Below are 23355 nucleotides of genomic sequence, written 5' to 3' on the forward strand. Positions count from 1 at the left end.
CTGTATATATGAATACAGTGAGGGAAAAAACTAAGAGACCACTGCACCTTTTTCTAACCTTTCCAAAAAAGTTAAAAAGGAAAGTTTTGAGTTATGAATTTTTTCTAGAGCTGCATATATATATGAGAGAGTGGCAGTGCATATTGCATTCATGTTATACAAACAGGTGACAAATTAAAAGAACAAACAAGATAAAGTATGGCATTAAGGTGTTGGGCCATGAGCCAAAAGTACAGCTTCAATGTGTCTTGGCACAGATTTGATAAGTCTCACTAACTCTACAAGAGGGATGGAACACCATTCTTCCAAAAGATATTCCCTCATTTGGTGTTTTGATAATGATCATGGAGAGTGCCGTCTAACACGTTGGTCCAAAATCATTCCGGAATGTTATCAGTCAGGGAAAATGAAGAACGGGACTTAAGACAGAATTATCCAAATAGCTATTACATGCCTACAGAATTGAGAGTTAGGGTTAGGGTTCAGGGTTAGGGTTTAGGTTTAGGGTTAGGGTCTCTGCCTCTGCCACGTCTTCCAGTACTTTGGAGACGTGGAAGTTTTCCAAAACTGCAGGGTTGATAAGAGTTTGAAAATCAATGCCATCTGTTGCACACACTGGAGCTGATTCAGCCTCATCCATGGACACATCAAAGTTCTCAATGGCATTAGGTAGCAATAAATCCCACTCCTAACCTGAGTTACAGTTTTGTAAACAAAGAGGGTTGCTGGATAAAGCCTCCTCCCAGGCAGATTAGCATCGGCTTAACTTAACTTGTTGGCATTTTTGTTTGAGCTAGTAGTTTATACTAGCTAACGTAAGCTGCAGTTTAGTAAAAAAAAGCCAGTTGCCGAATAAATCCTCCTCGCAGACAGATTTGTGTCGGTTTACCAGCAGCAAATGCAACTTGTTAGTATATGTCTTTGAGCCAGTAGTTTATACTAGCTAACGTGAGCTGCAGTTCTGTAAACAAAGCCAGTTATGGATCCAGCCTCCTCACAGATAGATTCATCCGTGCGGCAGCTGCTTATACATTTTCCAGACAGCATAAACAGCGGAAACTATTGAAACAAAGCTTGTTTTAGGACTAATTGGTTTTGGAGAGCATACGGAGACCTATATCAATATACCCTGAGCTTCCCGTTTTGGAAAACCGAATATATCATATATTTTCAAACGCTACATCACTTGCCCCGTAGCTCGGAAAGAGGCTTCCTCTAAAAAACATTTTTTACCTTAAAACAGTAATAATTCCAAAGAAACTGTCCAGGATTATGCTAGATAATCAGAAAATGTCCTTTAATTGTATCTTACAGTACACCTGTATGGAAGCATCTTCATTCGTTAAGTTGCTCCACTCAGTTATTCAGGTTTTATCTTTAATTTGTCACCTGTCTGTATCTACTGTATATAAAATATAAATTACTTTTCATTTCTACAAGGGAAACATTTTGAAGGCTTAGACATTGTTTGAGGTGGCTGTTTCATGCTGTATGGACATGGATGATGGTCATTACATACCATTCAACTCTTTCACATGAACAGTGAGATCCATTCCAGCTTAAGTGGTTTTATCCCACTCTGCCCATATACACTCACCTAAAGGATTATTAGGAACACCTGTTCAATTTCTCATGAATGCAATGATCTAATCAACCAATCATATGGCAGTTGCTTCAATGCATTTGGGGGTGTGGTCCTGGTCAAGACAATCTCCTGAACTCCAAACTGAATGTCAGAATGGGAAAGAAAGGTGATTTAAGCAATCTTGAGCGTGGCATGTTTGTTGGTGCCAGACGGGCCGATCTGAGTATTTCACAATCTGCTCAGTTACTGGGATTTTCACGCACAACCATTTCTAGGGTTTACAAAGAATGGTGTGAAAAGGGAAAAACAGTATCATTTCAAATTGGTTTCTTGAACATGACAATGAGTTCACTGTACTGAAATGGCCCCCAAAGTCATCAGATCTCAACCCAATAGAGCATCTTTGGGATGTGGTGGAACGGGAGCTTCGTGTCCTGGATGTGCATCCCACAAATCTCCATCAACTGCAAGATGCTATCCTATACCAACATTTCTAAAGAATGCTTTCAGCACCTTGTTGAATCAATGCCACATTGAATTAAGGCAGTTCTGAAGGCGAAAGGGGGTCAAACACAGTATTAGTATGGTGTTCCTAATAATCCTTTAGGTGAGTGTATTTTTCTCTGAATCTCGTTCTCAGATTTGATAGAATTCCCAGTATTCAAACCTGCAATGACAGCAACAGATCCTCTTGTGCTTAACTGCAAGTGTCCATTTTTCATTTATTGATTTGATTTTGCTGTTATTTAACCAGGTAAGCCAATTGAGAACCAATTCTCGTTTACAATGGCAACCTGGCTAAAAGCATAACGACTGTAAGCAACGTCGCCAAGTCCAGGACCGCCAAGATGTTCACTTTAAACAGGAGTATGATTTGCAGCATGGATGAAGGATGCTTTATTGCAGAATAAGAAACCAATTCCGGATATGATTTTAGACTGGAGGTTAATATGGGTCTGGAAAGAGAGTGAACAATCCAGCCAAATCCCAAGGTGCTTATAGGTACTGATATACTCTAACTAAGATCCATGTAAAGTGTGTATTTTTTCAGGGCAGGCAGGTGGTAGTTTCTGATTAAACTACCAGTTTCTGATTGAAAACATGCTTTTTTTCTGGTGTTGAAGGGTGGACAGTTCAATGTGGGGCCGGTTGTAAACAAGACAGTGAATACCAGCAGCAAGTGCAACATTATTGATACATAAAGAGAATAAGGTTGGCGCCAAAATTGATCCCTGAGGAACAACCCATTCAGACAGCCATTGGTTTAGACAGCAGGTACTAAGATTTTACACAGGGTCAGATTAATGTTTTTGTAACCAGGCTAGGCAACTCTTTGAGAAACCCAGGCCATTCAGTCCTTTGATAAAGACAAGGCTTTGGCCATGTCAATGAAAACCGCTGAACAGAACTGAATGCTGTCTATGGCAGATATGATGTCACATAGGACCTTGAGTGTTGCTGAGGTACACCACTGGCCAGATCCACAGCCTGGCTGCACTGCAGAGAGGATGGTGAGTTTATTTACCAGATTTACAAAGACAAGCAAAGCAGGATGGAGATGAACCTGTAACGGTCAAGGTTTGAAGAGGGAATCGATCCAATCTTCCGCCAATCTAGAGAGATTACAGATGTTTGTAGTGACATGTTGAAAAGGCAGACGATGGGGACGGCAATGACTGAGGACAATTGGCTTTAACAACAAGAGGTCCAGATTATCCAGCCCAGCAGATGTGTAAGTATCTAAACGCTGAAGCTCTTTCTGGACCTGTTACACCTGAACAGGCTGAAAGGAGAAACGGGGCTTGTTCAACATGGGCTGGCAGAATTAATGAAGGTGTGTGTGGTTGATGTGTGGAACAGCAGGGGAAATGTAGGTCACAGAGACCTGGGAGGTCATTTAACCATCAGCAAGGTTCAGCTCTGCCCAGCCACAGGTGTCAAACGTGTGGCCATTTTCTCAGCACTGTTGGATACAATATAAGTGGACAGTTGTATTGTGGTGTTTCACCTGTAACACAAAACAGTGTATAAAAAGGTTTCTGAGCAAATCATGTAATGCCACGAAATGTATCAAACAGGATGTTTTTTTAGGTCTTCAGTGGGATGAGCTAATAGTTAAAAACATCACAGACTGGACCTCAGTTACACACGGCAGCTTGTGAAGACTGTGACAAAACTGAGAATAGGCTAAGATACATGTGAATTTGTGTGTCAGTTTCTTTAACCTCATCATGGTTTCAAGTAACAACTCCTGGCCCTAATAAAAAAACACACACTCTACATTTCTTTTTTTGTTTTTTTTGTTGTTTAATTTGATTGGGACAGTGCATGTTAATCAACAAGACATGGAGTACATGCATGTAAACATGCCGGATTATAGCCAAGGGCTAATTTCCACACAGCTTCTCAGGTAAAGAAAAACCCCCAAAACACTATTGTATTGAAAGACTGGGTAAAGAAGTCTTCCCAGAGTGTGATTGGTGGGCTGCACAAGGTTGGTCATTTCATATTTCTGTTGAAAAACATTGTGTATCATTCTGGGGAACCGTGACATTCAGTACAAACCCTATACCCTGAATATAGATAGCTGTTGGTTATTAAATGCCCTTTGATTTTTATTAATCTAAGCTACCTTTTTTGCAAATCTTGGATTGATTTTAGACTGTGACCTGAACTTTGAGGCCTATATCAGACAAGTGACAAAACAGCTTTTTAAGGAAAATATCAAAGGTCACAGTCTAAAGTCATTCAGTTTCTTTGCCAGACAAAAACTGAGTTCAGCCTGTTTCTCTGCCAGGTTAACACTGACATTTATCACCAGCAGACTCCTATTACAACTGTCTGCTGTCTGGCCTGACCCAAAACAGTACTGGCAAACAACAGTTAATTCATAATGCAGGTGCATGTGTTCTTACCAAAACCAAAAAGAGAGAAGACATAACACCTGTTTTAAAGACTCATTGGCTCCCTGTGATTTTTTGAAATTATTACAAAATTGTCCTGTTGATTTTTAAAGAACTACATGGCCTTGCACCTGAATACCTGTCTGACATGGTTTTAGATTATGCCTGTTCGGTTCCTCGGATAATCTGGTTCTGGCCCTCTGATTTAGATATATGCCTGGTCGGTCCTTCAGATCCTCTGGTACTGGTTTTTTGGTTTAGATATGGGCCTGGTCGGTCCCTCAGATCATCTGGTACTGGTCTTTTGGTTTAGAGATGGGCCTGGTCGGTCCCTCAGATCATCTGGTACTGATCTTTTGGTTTAGAGATGGGCCTGGTCGGTCCCTCAGATCATCTGGTACTGGTCTTTTGGTTGTCCCAAGGGTCAGAACCAAAACTTTTGGTGAAGCCTCTTTCAGCCACTATGGACCTGTCCTTTGGAACGATTTGCCAGATTATCTAAGGGATGCAAATGCTATTGATTTTATTTTAAAATCTCTAAAAGATTTTCTTCAACTTGTCTAAATAGAAATTTTATCCCCTTGTTTCACTTCATATTTTTTCATTTTATCATATTATATCTATACTGGAATTCATACATTTTATCATAGCATTATTTATTAGCAGTTTTTATTCTGGATTTACTGCTAAAGCACCTTGAAATGCATTGTGTAAGAAATGTGCTATTTACTGTTAGGTCCGGTAATAATTGGATACTGACAAGTTTTGTAATTTTGGCTCTATACAAAAATATATATGATGAGTTATAGTTATTATTAATGAATATGGGATTAAAGTGCAGTCTCTCAGATTTAATTTGAGTGTATTCACATCCAAATTAGAGGAAGGATTTAGTAATTACAGCTCTAATATGTAGCCCCCTCTTTTTCACGGGACCAAAAGTAATGGGACAATTGACTCAAAAGCTGTTTCATGGACAGGTGGTGGCTATTCCATTATTATTCCTTCATCAGCTAAGCAGGTAAAAGGTCTAGAGTTGATTCCAGGAGTGGCATTCGCATTTGGAAGCTGTTGCTGTGAACCCACAACATGCTGTCAAAGGAGCTCTCAATGCAAGTGAAAAAATCCATCAGAGAGATAGCAGGAACATTAGGAGTTGCCAAATCAACAGTTTGGTACATTCTGAGAAAAAAATAAATGGTGGATGATTGTAGGATCCTTTCCATGGTAAAGAAAAAACCCTTAACAACATCCAGCCAAGTGAAGAACACTCTCCAGGAGGTAGGCATATCATTATCCAAGTCTACCATAAAGAGAAGACTTCACAAGAGCAAATACAGAGGGTTCACCACAAGGTGCAAACCATTCATAAGCCTCGTAAAAAAAGCTAACTCAGTTCTGGAATAGAATTCTTAGGACAGATGAAACAAAGATCAACCTGTACCAGAAAGGATGTGTTTTCAACAGCTTCATATGTATTATTATTAGCATAAAATGTCAAAACGTAAAAACACTTTTACTCAATGTAGCCATAGTCCTTTTCGGATTTCACACACTGGATAGCTGAGTTACCAGAACACAAAGGAGAAACGCTAACAACATGGAGCACAATAGGATTCCAAATATAGGGCTGGTAAGTAACATCAATAACCTATTTATCATGAAATAATGTTATACAAATGTGATCATGTCTGCTATATTGTCTGCTTTGTGTATTTGGAATGGGAAAACTGTTCCACATAGTTGTTTGTGGCCTGATATCAATGATAAATAGAAAAATAATGGGTGTCAAATATATTGGACTGTATGCACAAAAGGTGAATTATTTCATTGTTCTGTTCACATTTAGTGAAACAATGCATATGTGTAAGAAAAAGGGTTTGAAAATTATATTTGGAATGGGAGAACTGTCCCAAATGGTTTTGTGTGGTCTGAATTCAATGATAAATAGAAGAATGGGTGTCAAAAACATATTGGACTGCTTGCACAAAAGGTTAATTATTTCATTGTTCTGTTCACATTTATTGTGAAACAATGCATATGTGTAAGAAAAAGGGTTTGCAAAGAACATTTGTATTGGGAGAAATGTTCAGAATTGTTGTGTTGTGGTCAGAATTCAATGATATATTGAGCATTTTCACTAAAATACTATCTTATAAGTACAATTACATGCATGCTTATTAGCTGAGGTTCTTTTGAATAATTCAATGCCAAATACATGATCCATAAACATTACATATTGTTTATTAGCTCAAATGTAAGAGCTAATAAACAAGGCACAGTTCAATTTAGAAATTGAAGCACAACACTTTCTACACCTGTTTAATGCTCCTCTCCCTGGTAGGATGTAAAGTCTGGGGTGGATGAGAGCCGTGCGCTCCGGACCCGAATCCACCTGTCTGAGGCAGCCCAGAAGCAGGCCAGAGGGATGGAGATGGATTATGAGGAGGTAATCCATCTCCTGGAGGCTGAGATCGCTGAGCTCAAGACCCAGAGTCCCAACCAGCCCAGCCAGGCTAAGGTAACTCAAATGATATCCTATAATCTCAATATAATGCATTTGTTTTTATCAGAACCTCTACACTCCTTTTATACTCCAGACGCTACCACCACTGAAGCAGAGAGGGATCACTACTGTAGATCAGGTAGAGCAGAGAGGGATCACTACTGTAGATCAGGTAGAGCAGAGAGGGATCACTACTGTAGATCAGGTAGAGCAGAGAGGGATCACTACTGTAGATCAGGTAGAGCAGAGAGGGATCACTACTGTAGATCAGGTAGAGCAGAGAGGGTTCACTACTGTAGATCAGGTAGAGCAGAGAGGATTCACTACTGTATATCAGGTAGAGCAGAGAGGATTCACTACTGTAGATCAGGTAGAGCAGAGAGGGATCACTACTGTAGATCAGGTAGAGCAGAGAGTGTTCACTACTGTAGATCAGGTAGAGCAGAGAGGATTCACTACTGTAGATCAGGTAGAGCAGAGAGGATTCACTACTGTAGATCAGGTAGAGCAGAGAGGGATCACTACTGTAGATCAGGTAGAGCAGAGAGGGATCACTACTGTAGATCAGGTAGAGCAGAGAGTGTTCACTACTGTAGATCAGGTAGAGCAGAGAGGATTCACTACTGTAGATCAAGTAGAGCAGAGAGGATTCACTACTGTAGATCAGGTAGAGCAGAGAGGGATCACTACTGTAGATCAGGTAGAGCAGAGAGTGTTCACTACTGTAGATCAGGTAGAGCAGAGAGGATTCACTACTGTAGATCAGGTAGAGCAGAGAGGATTCACTACTGTAGATCAGGTAGAGCAGAGAGGATTCACTACTGTAGATCAGGTAGAGCAGAGAGGGATCACTACTGTAGATCAGGTAGAGCAGAGAGGATTCACTACTGTAGATCAGGTAGAGCAGAGAGGTATCACTACTGTAGATCAGGTAGAGCAGAGAGGGATCACTAATGTAGATCAGGTAGAGCAGAGAGGGATCACTACTGTAGATCAGGTAGAGCAGAGAGGGATCACTACTGTAGATCAGGTAGAGCAGAGAGGGATCACTACTGTAGGTCAGGTATATAGACCAAACCGAGCTGGTTTAGAAGGCTCTTCTGTAAATTTCTCTCTTTAGAAGAACAGAGAGATGGAAGGTCTGAATGTTGCTTACCTTTAAGTGACTGGCTGGCTGACAATGTGACAATGTGACATGGTTCGCTGACTGGCTGGCTGACTCTTGTTAAATAGCGTAGTGGTTAGAGACAGTCTATCATGCAATGGACTCGTTAGGATTTGTCCAGTAACTATGATATAGTAAGCCTAAATTAAAACTGTTTAGTTATATTGCGACTTTCTGGTGGATTTTCAAAAGTACACATCCATTATACCTGTTATTGGTTTGGATGTTAGCTTATGTAGAGAACTAGTTTCGAGAAGTGTGTTTTGACTATTCAAGGGTATACATTTGTGATGTGGATAAAGATATGGCCTGTCACACATGAGACCCGGCTCGAATCCAGGGAGGGCAACAACATTCATCCCTTCTAATCACGGGGCTGCTGGATTAGGATTGCCTGGTTCCTTTTCTCGTTTATTTTATTTAATATAGTCCCAATTCAGCTCTGCATTCATTATTTGGGGTTTTGCATTGAACTCTGTAAATTAGTTTGCAAAGTTCTGCATGCAGAGTCTCAGTTGGGTGTAAATCAAATTAAATTGAGACTTGGTGTGTACACAGACCACATACCTCACCACCATGAAGGGTAATTGGTTCTATTACAGGAGAAATGGAAGCCAGATTCTAATAGAGGTGTCAAATATTATGTTGTTTTTGATGAGGTAGATCATTGTTCTTGCCTTGTCTCTCGGGTCACTGATGTTCTTGCCTTGTCTCTCGGGTCACTGATGTTCTTGCCTTGTCTCTCGGGTCACTGATGTTCTTGCCTTGTCTCTCGGGTCATTGATGTTCTTGCCTTGTCTCTCGGGTCATTGATGTTCTTGCCTTGTCTCTCGGGTCACTGATGTTCTTGCCTTGTCTCTCGGGTCACTGATGTTCTTGCCTTGTCTCTCGGGTCACTGATGTTCTTGCCTTGTCTCTCGGGTCATTCACCACTTTGTGGTCATAGTTCAGTGGCAGGACACAATAAACTTTAATAAACCAGAACGTGCGTACTAACATAAGACCTGGCCTAAACAAACGTAACACACTAACACTACATGGAACATGAAACACAAACAATGAAAAATAAAGGAACACTAGAGCATAGGAACTTAAATAGGAAAATGATTGGTGGTACACGAGACAGGTGAAATCAATTAACCCAGGGGATTCATACACAACATAGAAACAGACTAACTAGAACTAAAATACATTGGTATTTGAGCTTTTTGGACAATTATTATTTTAGTTTTGAAGAGATTTACTGTCAAGAACCAAGTCTTACAGAATGTGTGGTGAAGATCTACATGCTGCTGTAGGCCTTCCCTGGTGGTAGACTGTCTCTCTCTCTCTCTCTCTCTCTCTGTTTTTCTCAGTCTCTCTCTCTGTTCATCTGTCTCTCTCTGTCTCTCTGTCTCTCTGTCTCTTCCTTTCTCTCTCTCTTTCAGTCTGTCTCTGTCGCTCTCACTGACTCTGTCTCTAGCATTGTCTCTCTGTCTCTCTTTCTCTCTGTCTGTCTTTTCTCTCTTGTTTCTGCTCATTTAACTTTTTTTTACATTAGGCATGCATACATTTTATTATCCAAGAATAAAATCAATGTTTATCTAATGAAAATAATAATTACACAGTTAATATCCCAAACTGCAGCTTTAGCTGCTTTACCATTTAATTAACAACCAGAAAGATGGTTCATTCTTAAACTCAGCCAAAATGTTGTCATAGACATTTTAAATGGCTACAGAAATGTCAATACACAGATAAATGCATTTTCAGTATTCAATTTGTTGGCTGTTAGTTTCATCTGGACTAAAACATTGAGCTACAACCTGGCCCATATAAAAATGGTCTTAGCAAGCTACGTAAAGCTAGTATGGGCTACTCTCTGGTTATGTTGTTATATGACATCTAGCTCAGCACCGGGAATGAACACTAGATGATAGTAACTAGGACATTCCCCTACCATCCTTCCCTTCCATTTATCTGATAGTAACTAGGACATTCCCCTACCATCCTTCCCTTCCATTTATCTGATAGTAACTAGGACATTCCCCTACCATCCTTCCCTTCCATTTATCTGATAGTAACTAGGACATTCCCCTACCATCCTTCCCTTCCATTTATCGCTTTGCTTCTGTCCATCCGTCCATCCAGTGTGTTGAGCCTACCCACACCCTCCTGGACCCTGATCCTGGTTCCCTTTTGTCCTCCTTGTGTGAGTCCATTTATGGTTTCCCCCTCTCCCTGTCTGAGTCTACTCCAGGATTTCCTGCTTCTCTGTGTGAGTAAAATAAGTTTTGCCCTTCCCCTCGCTGTTTATATTCCCTGTTACTGCCCAACATTCCTTACAGTCTAACTGAAATACAGATCAGATCTAACCGTAACCCCTGGTGTGAAAACGAAATTAAGATCAGATCTAACCCTAACCCCTGGTGTGAAAACGAAATTAAGATCAGATCCAACCCTAACCCTGCTCCACGTTTTCCATCTATCCTGTTCAGTAAAAGTGGGTCAGTGTTTGCTTTATTATGGACCAGCTCAGAGCTGTTACTACTGCTGCAGCTTTGTTTTTCAGGTTCTCTGTTATGTTCATTTAATGCTGTTAGGTTAGTTTTTACTGATCTGGCAAGCAATCTCCCACACCTTCACCCAGGTTGCATGCCATATAAATACAACCAATCTTACCACACAAGAAATGTTAGCCTATGGCCACTGATGTAGGACATACAATGAAACCCAAGTTGATGACATAAGATGACCTTGTTGTTTTTGTTGTATGTCTTGACAGGATGAGGTGGAGGAGCTGAAAAAGAAAATGTCTATTTTTGAGTGTCAGCTACGGAAGACTGAGGTGGCCAAAAAGGGCCTTGAGGTGTCCACAGGTAAACTCCTGAACTTCGTGGAGGTAAATACTTAATGTAAAACATTTACTTATCCTAAATGAATTACATTTTTAAATATTTCTATTTAAAAATAAACCTTTTTCCAAACTTAGAAATGTATATGTGAAAGTAATAGAAATAACTTTAATTGTACTTGAACTTATGTTTATAGAAATAGGGTTGTCCTTGTTCAGAAAATCTTCCTTTTTGGCGCTGATAATTACGCAATAATAATTATTAAGCAATTAAGCACAAAGGGGTGTGGCCAATATACCACAGCTAAAGGATGCATTTACATGTGGTATATTGGTAATATACAAAAACCATGAGGTGCCTATTTGCTATTGAACCGGTTACCAATGAAATTAAGCATTTCTTTTTATCATACCTGCGGTGTATGGTTTCATGTGTTCCATGGCTTTTAACCAATCAGCATTCAGTTTTCAAAACACATGCATCTTAAAATTGATTTTATCATTTATTCCCATTTAGAATGTCCAAGACTTCCTAGCTGAAAACCAAGGTTCATTGAAGAGTTCCAGGTAAAAATGTCTTATATGCTGATTATTCCGATGAATAGAAAGTCAGTCATGTCTGTGTCCTTGTTTTTCTTCAAGAGCAGGCTTTTGCAGTATCTCATTCATTCTAGTATGCAAGAGACCTTTACTGCATTCCGCTTCACATTACATCGTGAAGCGATTCTCAAAAATATGCTGTGCTCTTTAAACTAGTTGCTAGTAGCAACAGGTAGTCAAGCGCAGCAAATCTCTCTGATCAAGTTTACACATTTCCTGTTTTAAAACGGATCGATTTCCTTTTGACATTCATCATTTGTTGTCGTACAGCGTTAGTTAAAATAATATAACATATATTTTTATTTACAAAATAGTTATTCAGATTCTGAACATACTGGTACTGGTGACACTAATCAGACAGATTTGAGAACTAGATAAAGCTAGTTAGGAAATGAGTCCAACAGACTGAAATGGTACCCTTCGGTCTGGTGTGTGTGTGTGTGTGTGCTTGACTCAGACATCTCTGCTTGGTAGGTCTATAATGAGGGATCCCGCAGACTGCTGGGCCTATTAGTAAGGTTCTCCTCTCAACTCCTGCTCCTCCAACCGAACTCCAATCTGAATCAAATATGACACTGCAGAAACGCTTGTTAATGGTTGCTAAGGGTTTGGTTGGTTATAAAACATCGAACTCTGACCTCATTATACTGTGTTAGGCATGATGGTGGCGTGTTGCGAATTATTTACATTGTTGTTTTCCTCCATAAACAAGAGACAAAATGTTTAAGGCCAGTTTGATCCTAGAAAAGCTCCTGGTGGTGCCTGATACAATGGTAATAAGTTACATAATTCAACTGACATGGTGTGTTTTGGCCCATTTTTCTTTTGTTGCAGTCGACACAAGCTGCTGTGCAGCTTTTAACTTAAATGTAGGTTGATGATCAGACACAAAAAACATCCTGTTTCATAAGACTGAATCCAGGTCCTTGTCCTTAAGTTCAAAACCTTTTTACAGAGATGCACCTGAGAGACTCCAAACTCAGGGCCCATTTTTCCATCTGTAGGTCTGTCTCCGCGTGAGATATCATACTCAGGGTCCATTTGTCCATCTGTAGGTCAGTAGAAAACCTCAGTAATGCTTTGTGAAAATCAGCACTTTTCTTGAACTGCATGTATTCCTGGCCATGTACAGGGCAGAACTTTTAGGGGGTCCTTAGTGAAATATAACCAGCACCGCCTCCAGTCTTTTAGTTGCCCTTAAAATGATATCCAGTCTGAGGTCCTGTGCACTCGTAAGTTTGTTTAAGGACCACTCTGTATTTTGCCCCGCCCACATCCTTCCTTCAATTGTGACCAGTCTCCCAGTCCTGCTGCTGAAAAGCATCCCCATAGCATGATGCTCCCACCACCATGCTTCACCATAGGGATGGTATAAGCCAGGGTATGGCCTCCCCCATTCTCTCTGAAACCTTCAGGAGGCATGTAATATGCCTTCTACTCATGACTGGCTTCTGTTCAGCCATTCTACCATAAAGGCCTGATTAATGGAGTGCTACAATCTTGGTTGTGTTTCTGGTAGTTTCTCCCATCTGTGCTGAGAAACTCTGACATTCTATTAGAGTAGCCATTTGGTTCTTGGTCCCATCCCTGACCGAGGCCCATCTTGCCCAGTTACTCAGTTTGGTTGGATGCTCAGCTCTAGGAAGAGTCTTAGTGGTTCCAAACATTTTCCAATTCTGATAATAATGAAGCCCAGTGTGTTCCAGTGAACTTTCTTTTGCTTTGATACATTTCTATCTCAGAGATCTAAGGAGACAGATATGAGCATTTCTAAATCATGTCCAATAAAATAAGTTTGCCACAGGTGGACTTTCTAGGGACATCTCAATGATGGCCAAAGGACACAGGATGCATCTGAGCTCAATTTGGAGTGCAATGACCAATGGTCTGAGTTCTTATTACATTTTCAATAAATTGACACACATTTCTAAAATGGCAAAATACACTCACCTAAAGGATTATTAGGAACACCTGTTGAATTTCTCATTAATGCAATTATCTAATCAACCGATCATATGGCAGTTGCTTCAATGCATTTAGGGTTGTGGTCCTGGTCAAGACAATCTCCTGAACTCCAAACTGAATGTCAGAATGGGAAAGAAAGGTGATTTAAGCAATTTTGAGCGTGGCATGGTTGTTGGTGCCAGACGGGCCGATCTGAGTATTTCACAATCTGCTCAGTTACTGGGATTTTTACGCACAACCATTTATAGGGTTTACAAAGAATGGTGTGAAAAGGGAAAAACATCCAGTATGCGGCAGTCCTGTGGGCGAAAATGCCTTGTTGATGCTAGAGGTCAGAAGAGAATGGGCCGACTGATTCAAGCTGATAGAAGTGCAACTTTGACTGAAATAACCACTCGTTACAACTGAGGTATGCAGCAAAGCATTTGTGAAGCCACAACATGCACAACCTTGAGGCGGATGGGCTACAACAGCAGAAGACCCCACCGGGTAGCACTCATCTCCACTACAAATAGGAAAAAGAGGCTACAATTTGCACGAGCTCACCAAAATTGGACAGTTGAAGACTGGAAGAATGTTGCCTGGTCTGATGAGTCTCAATTTCTGTTGAGACATTCAGATGGTAGAGTTAGAATTTCGCGTATACAGAATGAGAACATGGATCCATCATGCCTTGTTACCACTGTGCAGGCTGGTGGTGGTGGTGTAATGGTGTGGAGGACGTTTTCTTGGCACACTTTAGGCCTCTTAGTGCCAATTGGGCATCGTTTAAATGCCACAGCCTACCTGAGCATTGTTTCTGACCATGTCCATCCCTTTATGACCACCATGTACCCATCCTCTGATGGCTACTTCCAGCAGGATAATGCACCATGTCACAAAGCTCGAATCATTTCAAATTGGTTTCTTGAACATGTCAATGAGTTCACTGTACTGAAATGGCCCCCACAGTCACCAGATCTCAACCCAATAGAGCATCTTTGGGATGTGGTGGAACGGGAGCTTCGTGCCCTGGATGTGCAACCCACAAATCTCCATCAACTGCAAGATGCTATCCTATCAATATGGGCCAACATTTCTAAAGAATGCTTTCAGCACCTTGTTGAATCAATGCCACGTAGAATTAAGGCAGTTCTGAAGGCAAAAGGGGGTCAAACACAGTATTAGTATGGTGTTCCTAATAATCCTTTAGGTGAATGTATATACAGTTAGGGTAATAATTGGACACAGACACAAGTTTTGTTATTTTGGCTATTTACCAAAATATTTTCAAGGTACAGTTAAATAATTAATATGGGCTTAAAGTGCAGTCTCTCAGCTTAAATTTGAGGGTATTCACATCCAAATTGGAGGAAGGGTTTAGGAAACCCCCTCTTTTTCAAGGGACCAAAAATAATTGGATAATTAACTCAAATGCTGTTTCATGGACAGGTGTGGGCTATTCCTTCATTATTTATTCACCAGTTAAGCTGGTAAAAGATCTGGAGTTGATTCCAGATGTAGCATTCACATTTGGAAGCTGTAGCTGTGAACCCATAACACGCGGTCAAAGGAGATCTCAATGCAAGTGAAACAGGCCGTCCTTAGGCTGCAAAAATAAATTCCATCAGAGAGATAGCAGGAACATTAGGCGTGGCCAAATCAACAGTTTGGTACATTCTGAGAAAAAAAGAACACACTGGTGTTCTCTGCAACACAAAAAGGCCTGGACGTCCACGGAAGACAACAGTGGTGGATGATCGTAGGATTCTTTCCATGGTAAAGAAAAACCCCTTCACAACATCCAGCCAAGTGATGAACACTCTCCAGGAAGTAGGCATATAATTATCCAAGTGAAACAGTGTGTCTAGAGGCGTGTTGAAAAAAGGAGTCGAATGCAGGGATGCGGTCAAGGTAAATGTATTGCGTCTCAGAAAACAAGGCACGCAAAACTCAAAATATGCACAAGCTCAAAACCCACCGCACAAAGGCAAATACAGAACACTGAACATAGAACAATACCACACAAAGACGCCCAGAAACAAGGGAACTAATATAGGCAACCTAATGAGGGAATGGACACCAGGTGTGTGCAATAACAAGACATGACAGTGCCGTGGGAGGAGGAGCGGCGTGGCTAGAAGGCCGGCGATGACGCGCACCGAACACCACGGCGGGAGGGGTGCGCCCGTCCTCCATGCGCGTCCTCGTTACACCAAGTCTACCATAAAGAGAAGATTTCATGAGAGCAAATACAGAGGGTTCACCACAAGGTGCAAACCATTCATAATTCCAGCCAAGTTCTTGAACAGCATTTTTGGAACAGATGAAACTAAGATCAACCTGTACCGTAATGATGAGAAGAAAAAAGTATGATCCGAAGCATACCACATCATATGTAAAACATGGTGGAGGCAGTGTGATGGCATGGACATGCATGGCTTCCAATGGCACTGGTCCACTAGTGTTTATTGATGATGTGAGAGATGACAGAAGCAGCCGGATGAAGTCTGAGGTCTATAGGGATAAATTGTCTGCTCAGATTCAGACAAATTCAGCAAATTTGACTGGACGACTCTTCACTTTACAGATGGACTACGACCCAAAACATACTGCAAAGAAGTGGAATGTTCTGCAGTGGCCGAGTCAAACACTTTATCTGCAATATTTTTGTTCAAACCCTTGAATTAAAGCTGAATGTCTGCACTTCAATTGCATCTCGGTTGTTTCATTTCAAAGCCATTGTGGAGGCATACAGAACCAAAATTATGACAATTGTGTGGGTGTCCAAATATTTCCAGACCTAACTGGATTTTATTAGTTTTATTTTAAGTCAATAACACAACAACATTTGTCGGTGAAATGGTCTGAATACATTCTGAAGGCGCTGTGTATATGACAACAGTTTTGAATTTCAGTTTGTTTTCCGAGTATAATTCATACAGTCATATTTAAAACAGTAATAGTTTTCTCAGTTTTAGCGGTAAACTCTGTCTGCCTGTCTCTCCTCAGCTCTGGTGACCTGAAGGCTGCAGCTTTCTCTCAGGCTCAGGGAGCCCGCACGGGAAAGAAGTCCCAGTGGACCGCTGCTATGCTAGCCGCAGAGGCTAAAGAACTCACACGGACTGTTAGAGCCATCCTGGAGGTGGACTGTAAGTGATCTATCATTTCGACTCACTGCATGCCTGCATGTCTACATATCAACTCTATCTAGACTCCATCTCTGCTTCTGCATGCGATATCAACCAGTGCAACAGTCACCGAACCTCCTCCACAGTTATGCTGTCAAAAAAGTGGATAAAAAACCACATCAGACCTGCATAGTTAAGCCAACCGAAACCAACTAGCTCAATAGACACCAAACCACATAGTTACCAAGATACCACCACTTGGATGAGCACAACAAATCTATCAATGCAGTTACCAAGCTAACCAAAACCTAGTGGAAATCAGACCCCAAGTCACCTCTGAGTTACAATACACATTGTCTCAGTAGTCATGTTTAAGTGGAGCAGCCTATAAGGACACGAAGGACATCTGTGTGTAATGGAATGAACCAGGACTGACAGAAGAAGTGGTCTAATGGAATGAACTAGGACTGATAGAAGTAGACTAATGGAATGAACTAGGACTGATAGAAGAAGTGGTCTAATGGAATGAACTAGGACTGATAGAAGTAGACTAATGGAATGAACTAGGACTGATAGAAGTAGACTAATGGAATGAACTAGGACTGATAGAAGAAGTGGTCTAATGGAATGAACCAGGACTGACAGAAGAAGTGGTCTAATGCAATAAACCAGGACTGATAGAAGAAGTGGTCTTATGGAATAAACCAGGACTGACAGAAGAAGTGGTCTAATGGAATAAACCAGGACTGACAGAAGAGGTAATCTAACAGAATGAACCAGGACTGACAGAAGAAATGGTCTAATGGAATAAACCAGGACTGATAGAAGAAGTGGTCTAATGGAATGAACCAGGACTGATAGAAGAAATCGTCTAATGGAATGAACCAGGACTGATAGAAGAAGTCGTCTAATGGAATGAACCAGGACTGATAGAAGAAGTCGTCTAATGGAATGAACCAGGACTGATAGAAGAAATCGTCTAATGGAATGAACCAGGACTGATAGAAGAAGTCGTCTAATGGAATGAACCAGGACTGATAGAAGAAATCGTCTAATGGAATGAACCAGGACTGATAGAAGAAGTCGTCTAATGGAATGAACCAGGACTGATAGAAGAAATCGTCTAATGGAATGAACCAGGACTGATAGAAGAAGTCGTCTAATGGAATGAACCAGGACTGATAGAAGAAGTCGTCTAATGGAATGAACCAGGACTGATAGAAGAAATCGTCTAATGGAATGAACCAGGACTGATAGAAGAAGTCGTCTAATGGAATGAACCAGGACTGATAGAAGAAATCGTCTAATGGAATGAACCAGGACTGATAGAAGAAGTCGTCTAATGGAATGAACCAGGACTGATAGAAGAAATCGTCTAATGGAATGAACCAGGACTGATAGAAGAAATCGTCTAATGGAATGAACCAGGACTGATAGAAGAAATCGTCTAATGGAATGAACCAGGACTGATAGAAGAAGTCATCTAATGGAATGAACTAGGACTAAGTATTCCTTAAGTGTTTGGCCCTCCAGGACTGATGTTGCCCACCCCTGCCTTGGTGTCTGATTGTGAAATGAGAGAGATGATTTCTGAGGCCACTTTAAAGATGCACTGTCCCTGGCAAAATAAAGAATCTGTAATTTTTAAACTGACCAATGCACCATCATACACATTAATTAAATACTTTAAAAAAATCCCCCAAGAATATCTGTCTACTGAAGTGAATGACATCAATGAAAACACTGAAGGAGTGAGTGGTCTGCAGAGTCAGCATAACCCTATACTGAATAGTACAACCCCATTTCCAACACATTGTTAAACTGTGTACAATGTAAAGAAAAACAGAATGCAATGACTGCAAATCATATATACCCTATATTCAGTAGAAAAGTAGTATCAAGACAACATATCAAATGTTGAAATTGAGAAATGTAATTTTTTCTTTGAATTTGGTGCCAGCAACACGTTTAAAAAAAGCTGCAACAGAGGCACCAAAGGACTGGAAGCGTTGTATAATGCAGAAAATGTACCTGGTGAAATATCACACAACTAATCAGGTCAATTTGCAACTGGTCAGTAACATGATTGGGAACTAAAAGATCAATCCAGGGAGGATGGGCCTGTCAGAAGTGAGGATGGGGAGAGGTTCACCACTCTTTGAAAGACTGCGCGGGCAAATAGTGCCACAATTCAAGAATAATGTATCACAACATAAAAATGGTGATCTCATCATCTATGGTACACAATATCATAAAAAGATTAATTGAATCTGGAGTATTCTCTGTACACCAGGGTCAAAAGCGAAGGGGAAAACCAATATTGGATGGCTGTGGTCTTCGGGCCCTCAGGCAGCACTGCATTAAAAACCGACATGATTCTGTAGTAGATATCGCTGCTTGGGCTCAGGAACACTTCAAAAACCATTGTCTGTGAACAGAATATGTTCACAGCATCCACAAATGAAAGTTAAAAGTCTACTATGCAAAGAAGAAATCCTATATAAACAACACCCAGACACACCAGTGCCTTCTCTGGGCCCGAGCTCCTTTAAGATGGACTGAGGCAAATCAAAATGTCATATTCTGTTTGGTAATCATGGACCCCATGTCCTCTGGACTAAAGAGGAGTGGGACCATCCAGCTTGTTATTAGCACACAGTTCAAAATCCAGCATCCGTGATGGTATGGGGGTGCATTAGTGCAGATGGAATGGGTCACATGCACTTTTTTGAAGGGACCTTTATGCTGAACAATATATATAGGTTTTGGAACAACATATGCTGCCATCCAGACAATGTCTTTTTCAGGGAAGGCCTTGATTATTTCAGCAGGACAATGCCAAACCACATTCTGCACATATCACAACAGTATTGCTCCGTAGTAAATGAGTCAGAGTGTTAAACTTGCCTGCCTGCAGTCCAGACCTGTTCCTTACTGAAAACATTTGGCGTATTATGAAATGACAAAAACAGCAAAGGAGACCCTGAACTGTTGAGCAGCTGAAATCCTATATCAAGATGAATGGGACATAATTCCACTTTCAAAACTACAGCAATTGGTCTCCTCAGTTCCCAAACGCTTACAGATTATTTTTACAATAAGACGTGATGCAGCCCAATGGTTAACATGCCCAACTTGTCCCAACTTGTGTTGCTGGCATCAAATTTAAAATTGGCATGTATCTTTCAAAAAACAATAACATTTCTCAGTTTCAACATTATTGTCTTTGTACATTTTCAGTTAAATATAGGGATAAATTATTTGCACATCACTGTATTGTTTTTATTTACATTTTACAAAGCATCCCAACTTTTTTGCAAACAGTGTTGTACATTATTACCTGGATGCTACATCATTATATGTATTCTACATTCGTACCTGGATTCTACATCAGTAACTGGATTCTACATCATTACCTGGATGCTACATCAGTACCTGTATTCTATATCATTACCTGGATACTACATCAGTACCTGTATTCTATATCATTACCTGGATAATACATCAGTACCTGTATTCTATATTATTACCTGGATACTACATCAGTACCTGTATTCTATATCATTACCTGTATTCTACATCAGTACCTGTATTCTACATCATTGCCTGGATACTACATCAGTACCTGTATTCTACATCATTACCTGGATACTACATCATTACCTGTATTCTATATCATTATCTGTATTCTACATCATTGCCTGTATTCTATAGCATTACCTGGAAGGAACCAGTGATTCGGCTAGAAAAGGTTTTACACTGCCAGACTGTATCCCCATGTACACCTTATCCTGACCCCTTAGTCTGCCATCCTGGAGGGGTAGTGATGTTAATAACCTCATGGGGATGTACACCTTATCCTGACATCCTGGGGGGTAGTGATGTTAACCTTCCATGTTTTTGTCATTTTATTTTTATCATTACATGTCTAATACATCACAGCTGGTCTTTATTTATATAAAAACATTGAACATATATTTTTAATAATGTATTACCCTAAGATTCTTATGGCCCCTTACAGGGCACTTTCCTATTGTGTGTGAGGAAAACCACTTTAACCTGAAAACATACGTATATACAACTCCGGAAATAAATGAAGAGAAGGTTTTGAGCGAGGAAAAGAATCGTTCAATTTGCAGTGGTCTCTTAATTTTAACCCTTCTATTCCTCACTCAAAACCTTCATTTATGACTTTTGGAAAGGAAATGAAAAGGTGTAGTAATCTCTTAATTCTTTCAAGCTCAAACAGTAAAATGTTTTTTCAATTGGATTTGGCCTTTAAGTGATCAAGTCAAAGGAAATCAGGTCTTGTGGAAGGAAGTCCTGTGTGTTTTTATGACTTCTAAGATGACATTGTAGCAATCAGAAAATCTGTTGTGTTCATTGTGTGTGTTGTGTGTGTGTGTGTGTTGTTGTTGTTGAAAAGGGCCAGGTAAGTAGGTCAAGAAATAGGTCAATCCAATATAAAGTGACCCAAAGTGTATGTGTGTTTATTATGTTTACTTGTATCCTATTAGCTGACACTATGTAATATGTACATATTATGACTGATGGGTGGGGGTTCTGGGTTCCCTCTTGGGAACCCAGAATGTCTGTAAGTCTGCATAAGGCTGAATAACTGAAATCTAAAATGTGTGTGTGTGTGTGTGTGTGTGTTTGTTCTTATGTATTTTCACTGAGGTCAGTGTTGCTTGGTTACAATTTCCTGCTGAGAGACCCAACTAACCTTAGGTTTCAATCAGATGCTCTTTGTGAGTGGACACACATACTCTCTGGGTCGCCTGATATTGGATTATTGTACAAAGATTGTAATTAAAGGGAATTGGAGAGAAATGACCTGGTTTTTATAGAGTACATTCAGTCTCTTTAGTTCTTAGAAACTTAGACTTGTCACTTCAAAACACTTTTGAATTATGTAACATAACAATAATATAGAATATATGCAACTTAGAAGCTTTTGAATTATGTAATATATGAAAAATAATATAGAATATATGCAACTTAGAAACTTTTGTTCAAATGGGCTTTTACTAGCTGGCCACTTTATTAGGTACATCTATCTAATATCATACAGGACCCCCTTTCTGCTCCATCTGCTCCATCTTCAAGGTTTCAGGTGTCAGTTGTCAGTGTTGGTTCTTTGACTATTTGAGGCATTTCAGTTGGAACGAGTCTATCCCTCCTGACCTCTTTCATTAACTAGATGTTTATACGCACAGAACTGCTGCACAATGGATGTTTTTTGATTATCTCACCATTCTCTGTAAACACTTAGAGAGTAAATGAAAATTCCTGGTGAGCTTTTAATGTTGGCGAATCCTTGACTTAACACTTACTAAGCAATTGTTGTCCTCCACTGGAAACAGGAGGTTTTGTACTAGTTGCTGGGTTGAGGGGAATTTTAATTAACGGTTAGAATAAACCTGTGTATCCAAATATGAAATAGATTTTGTAGAATTTTGTAAGATTATTTTTTACATATTATACAAATACAAATTGCAGAGTGCCAAAGATGATAATAATGTGGTCAGGTTTAGACCCAGCCCACATACAGGAGTAATGGTTGTGTAAATGTTTTTTCCTTCTTGTAAAATCATCACATACACCTACAATAATGTGATAATAGTAATATTATCATAAACATTAATGTTTTTTAAGTGCACTGTTATTTTGTAGGTGTTTTTGTAGTTTTGACTGTTTACCAAAATATATTCAAGTTACTGTTAAATAATGAATATGGGCTTAAAGTGCAGTCTCTCAGCTTATATTTGAGGGTATTCACATCCAAATTGGAGTAGGGGTTTAGGAATGACGGCTCTTTAATATGTACCCCCATCTTTTTCAAGGGACCAATAGTAATTGGACAATTGACTCAAAAGCTGTTTCATGGACAGGTGTGGGCTATTCCTTCGTTATTTCTTCATCAATTAAGCAGGTAAAGGTTCTAGAGTGGATTCCAGGTGTGGCATTCACATTTGTAAGCCGTTACAGTGAACCTACAACATGTGGTTAAAGGAGCTCTTGATGCAAGAGAAACAGGCCATCCTTAGGTTGCAAAAAATTAAAAATCCATCAGAGAGATAGCAGGAACATTAGGAGTGGCCAAATCAACAGTTTGGTACATTCTGAGAAAAAAAGAATTCACTAGTGAACACAGAAAGGCCTGGACGTCCACGGAAAACAACAGTGGTGGATGATCGTAGGATCCTTTCCAAGGTAAAGAAAAACATCTTCACAACGTCCAGGCAAGGGAAGAACACTCTCCAGGAGGTAGGCATATCATTATCCAAGTTTACCATAAAGACTTCACGAGAGCAAATACAGAGGGTTCACCACAAGGTGTAAACCATTCCTAAGCCTTAAGTAATAGAAAGGCCAGATTTTTTAAAAAAACTACTAAAAAAGTCAACCCAGTTCTGCAATAGCATTCTTTGGACAGATAAAACTAAGAACTGGAATACCTGTACCAGAATGATGGGAAGAAAAAAGTATGGAGAAAGCTTGGAATAGCTCATGATCCGAAGCATACCACATCATCTGTAAAACATGGTGGAGGCAGTGTGATGGCATGGGCATGCATGGCTTCCAATGGCACTGGTCCACTAGTGTTTATTGATGATGTGAAGACAGAAGACAGAAGCAGACGGATTAATTCTGAAGTGTAGAGGGATATATTGTCTGCTCAGAT

At 40.1% G+C, this 23355-nt stretch overlaps 1 protein-coding gene across 5 annotated transcripts in view; it reads left to right on the forward strand.

Annotated features, from left to right (window-relative positions):
- Positions 1 to 23355, forward strand: part of stxbp4 (syntaxin binding protein 4) — a 68681-nt gene that overhangs the window by 32725 nt on the left and 12601 nt on the right. For all 5 annotated transcript variants that reach the window (XM_013132032.4, XM_020044038.3, XM_034292841.1 and 2 more), the window contains 4 exons: positions 6833 to 7009; positions 10924 to 11040; positions 11510 to 11559; positions 16549 to 16688. In XM_013132032.4, coding sequence (XP_012987486.2) covers positions 6833 to 7009; positions 10924 to 11040; positions 11510 to 11559; positions 16549 to 16688 — 484 coding nt within the window. The remainder of the gene's footprint in view (positions 1 to 6832; positions 7010 to 10923; positions 11041 to 11509; positions 11560 to 16548; positions 16689 to 23355) is intronic.

Source organism: Esox lucius, chromosome 6, assembly GCF_011004845.1.
Source record: "Esox lucius isolate fEsoLuc1 chromosome 6, fEsoLuc1.pri, whole genome shotgun sequence".
Lineage (NCBI taxonomy): Eukaryota > Metazoa > Chordata > Actinopteri > Esociformes > Esocidae > Esox > Esox lucius.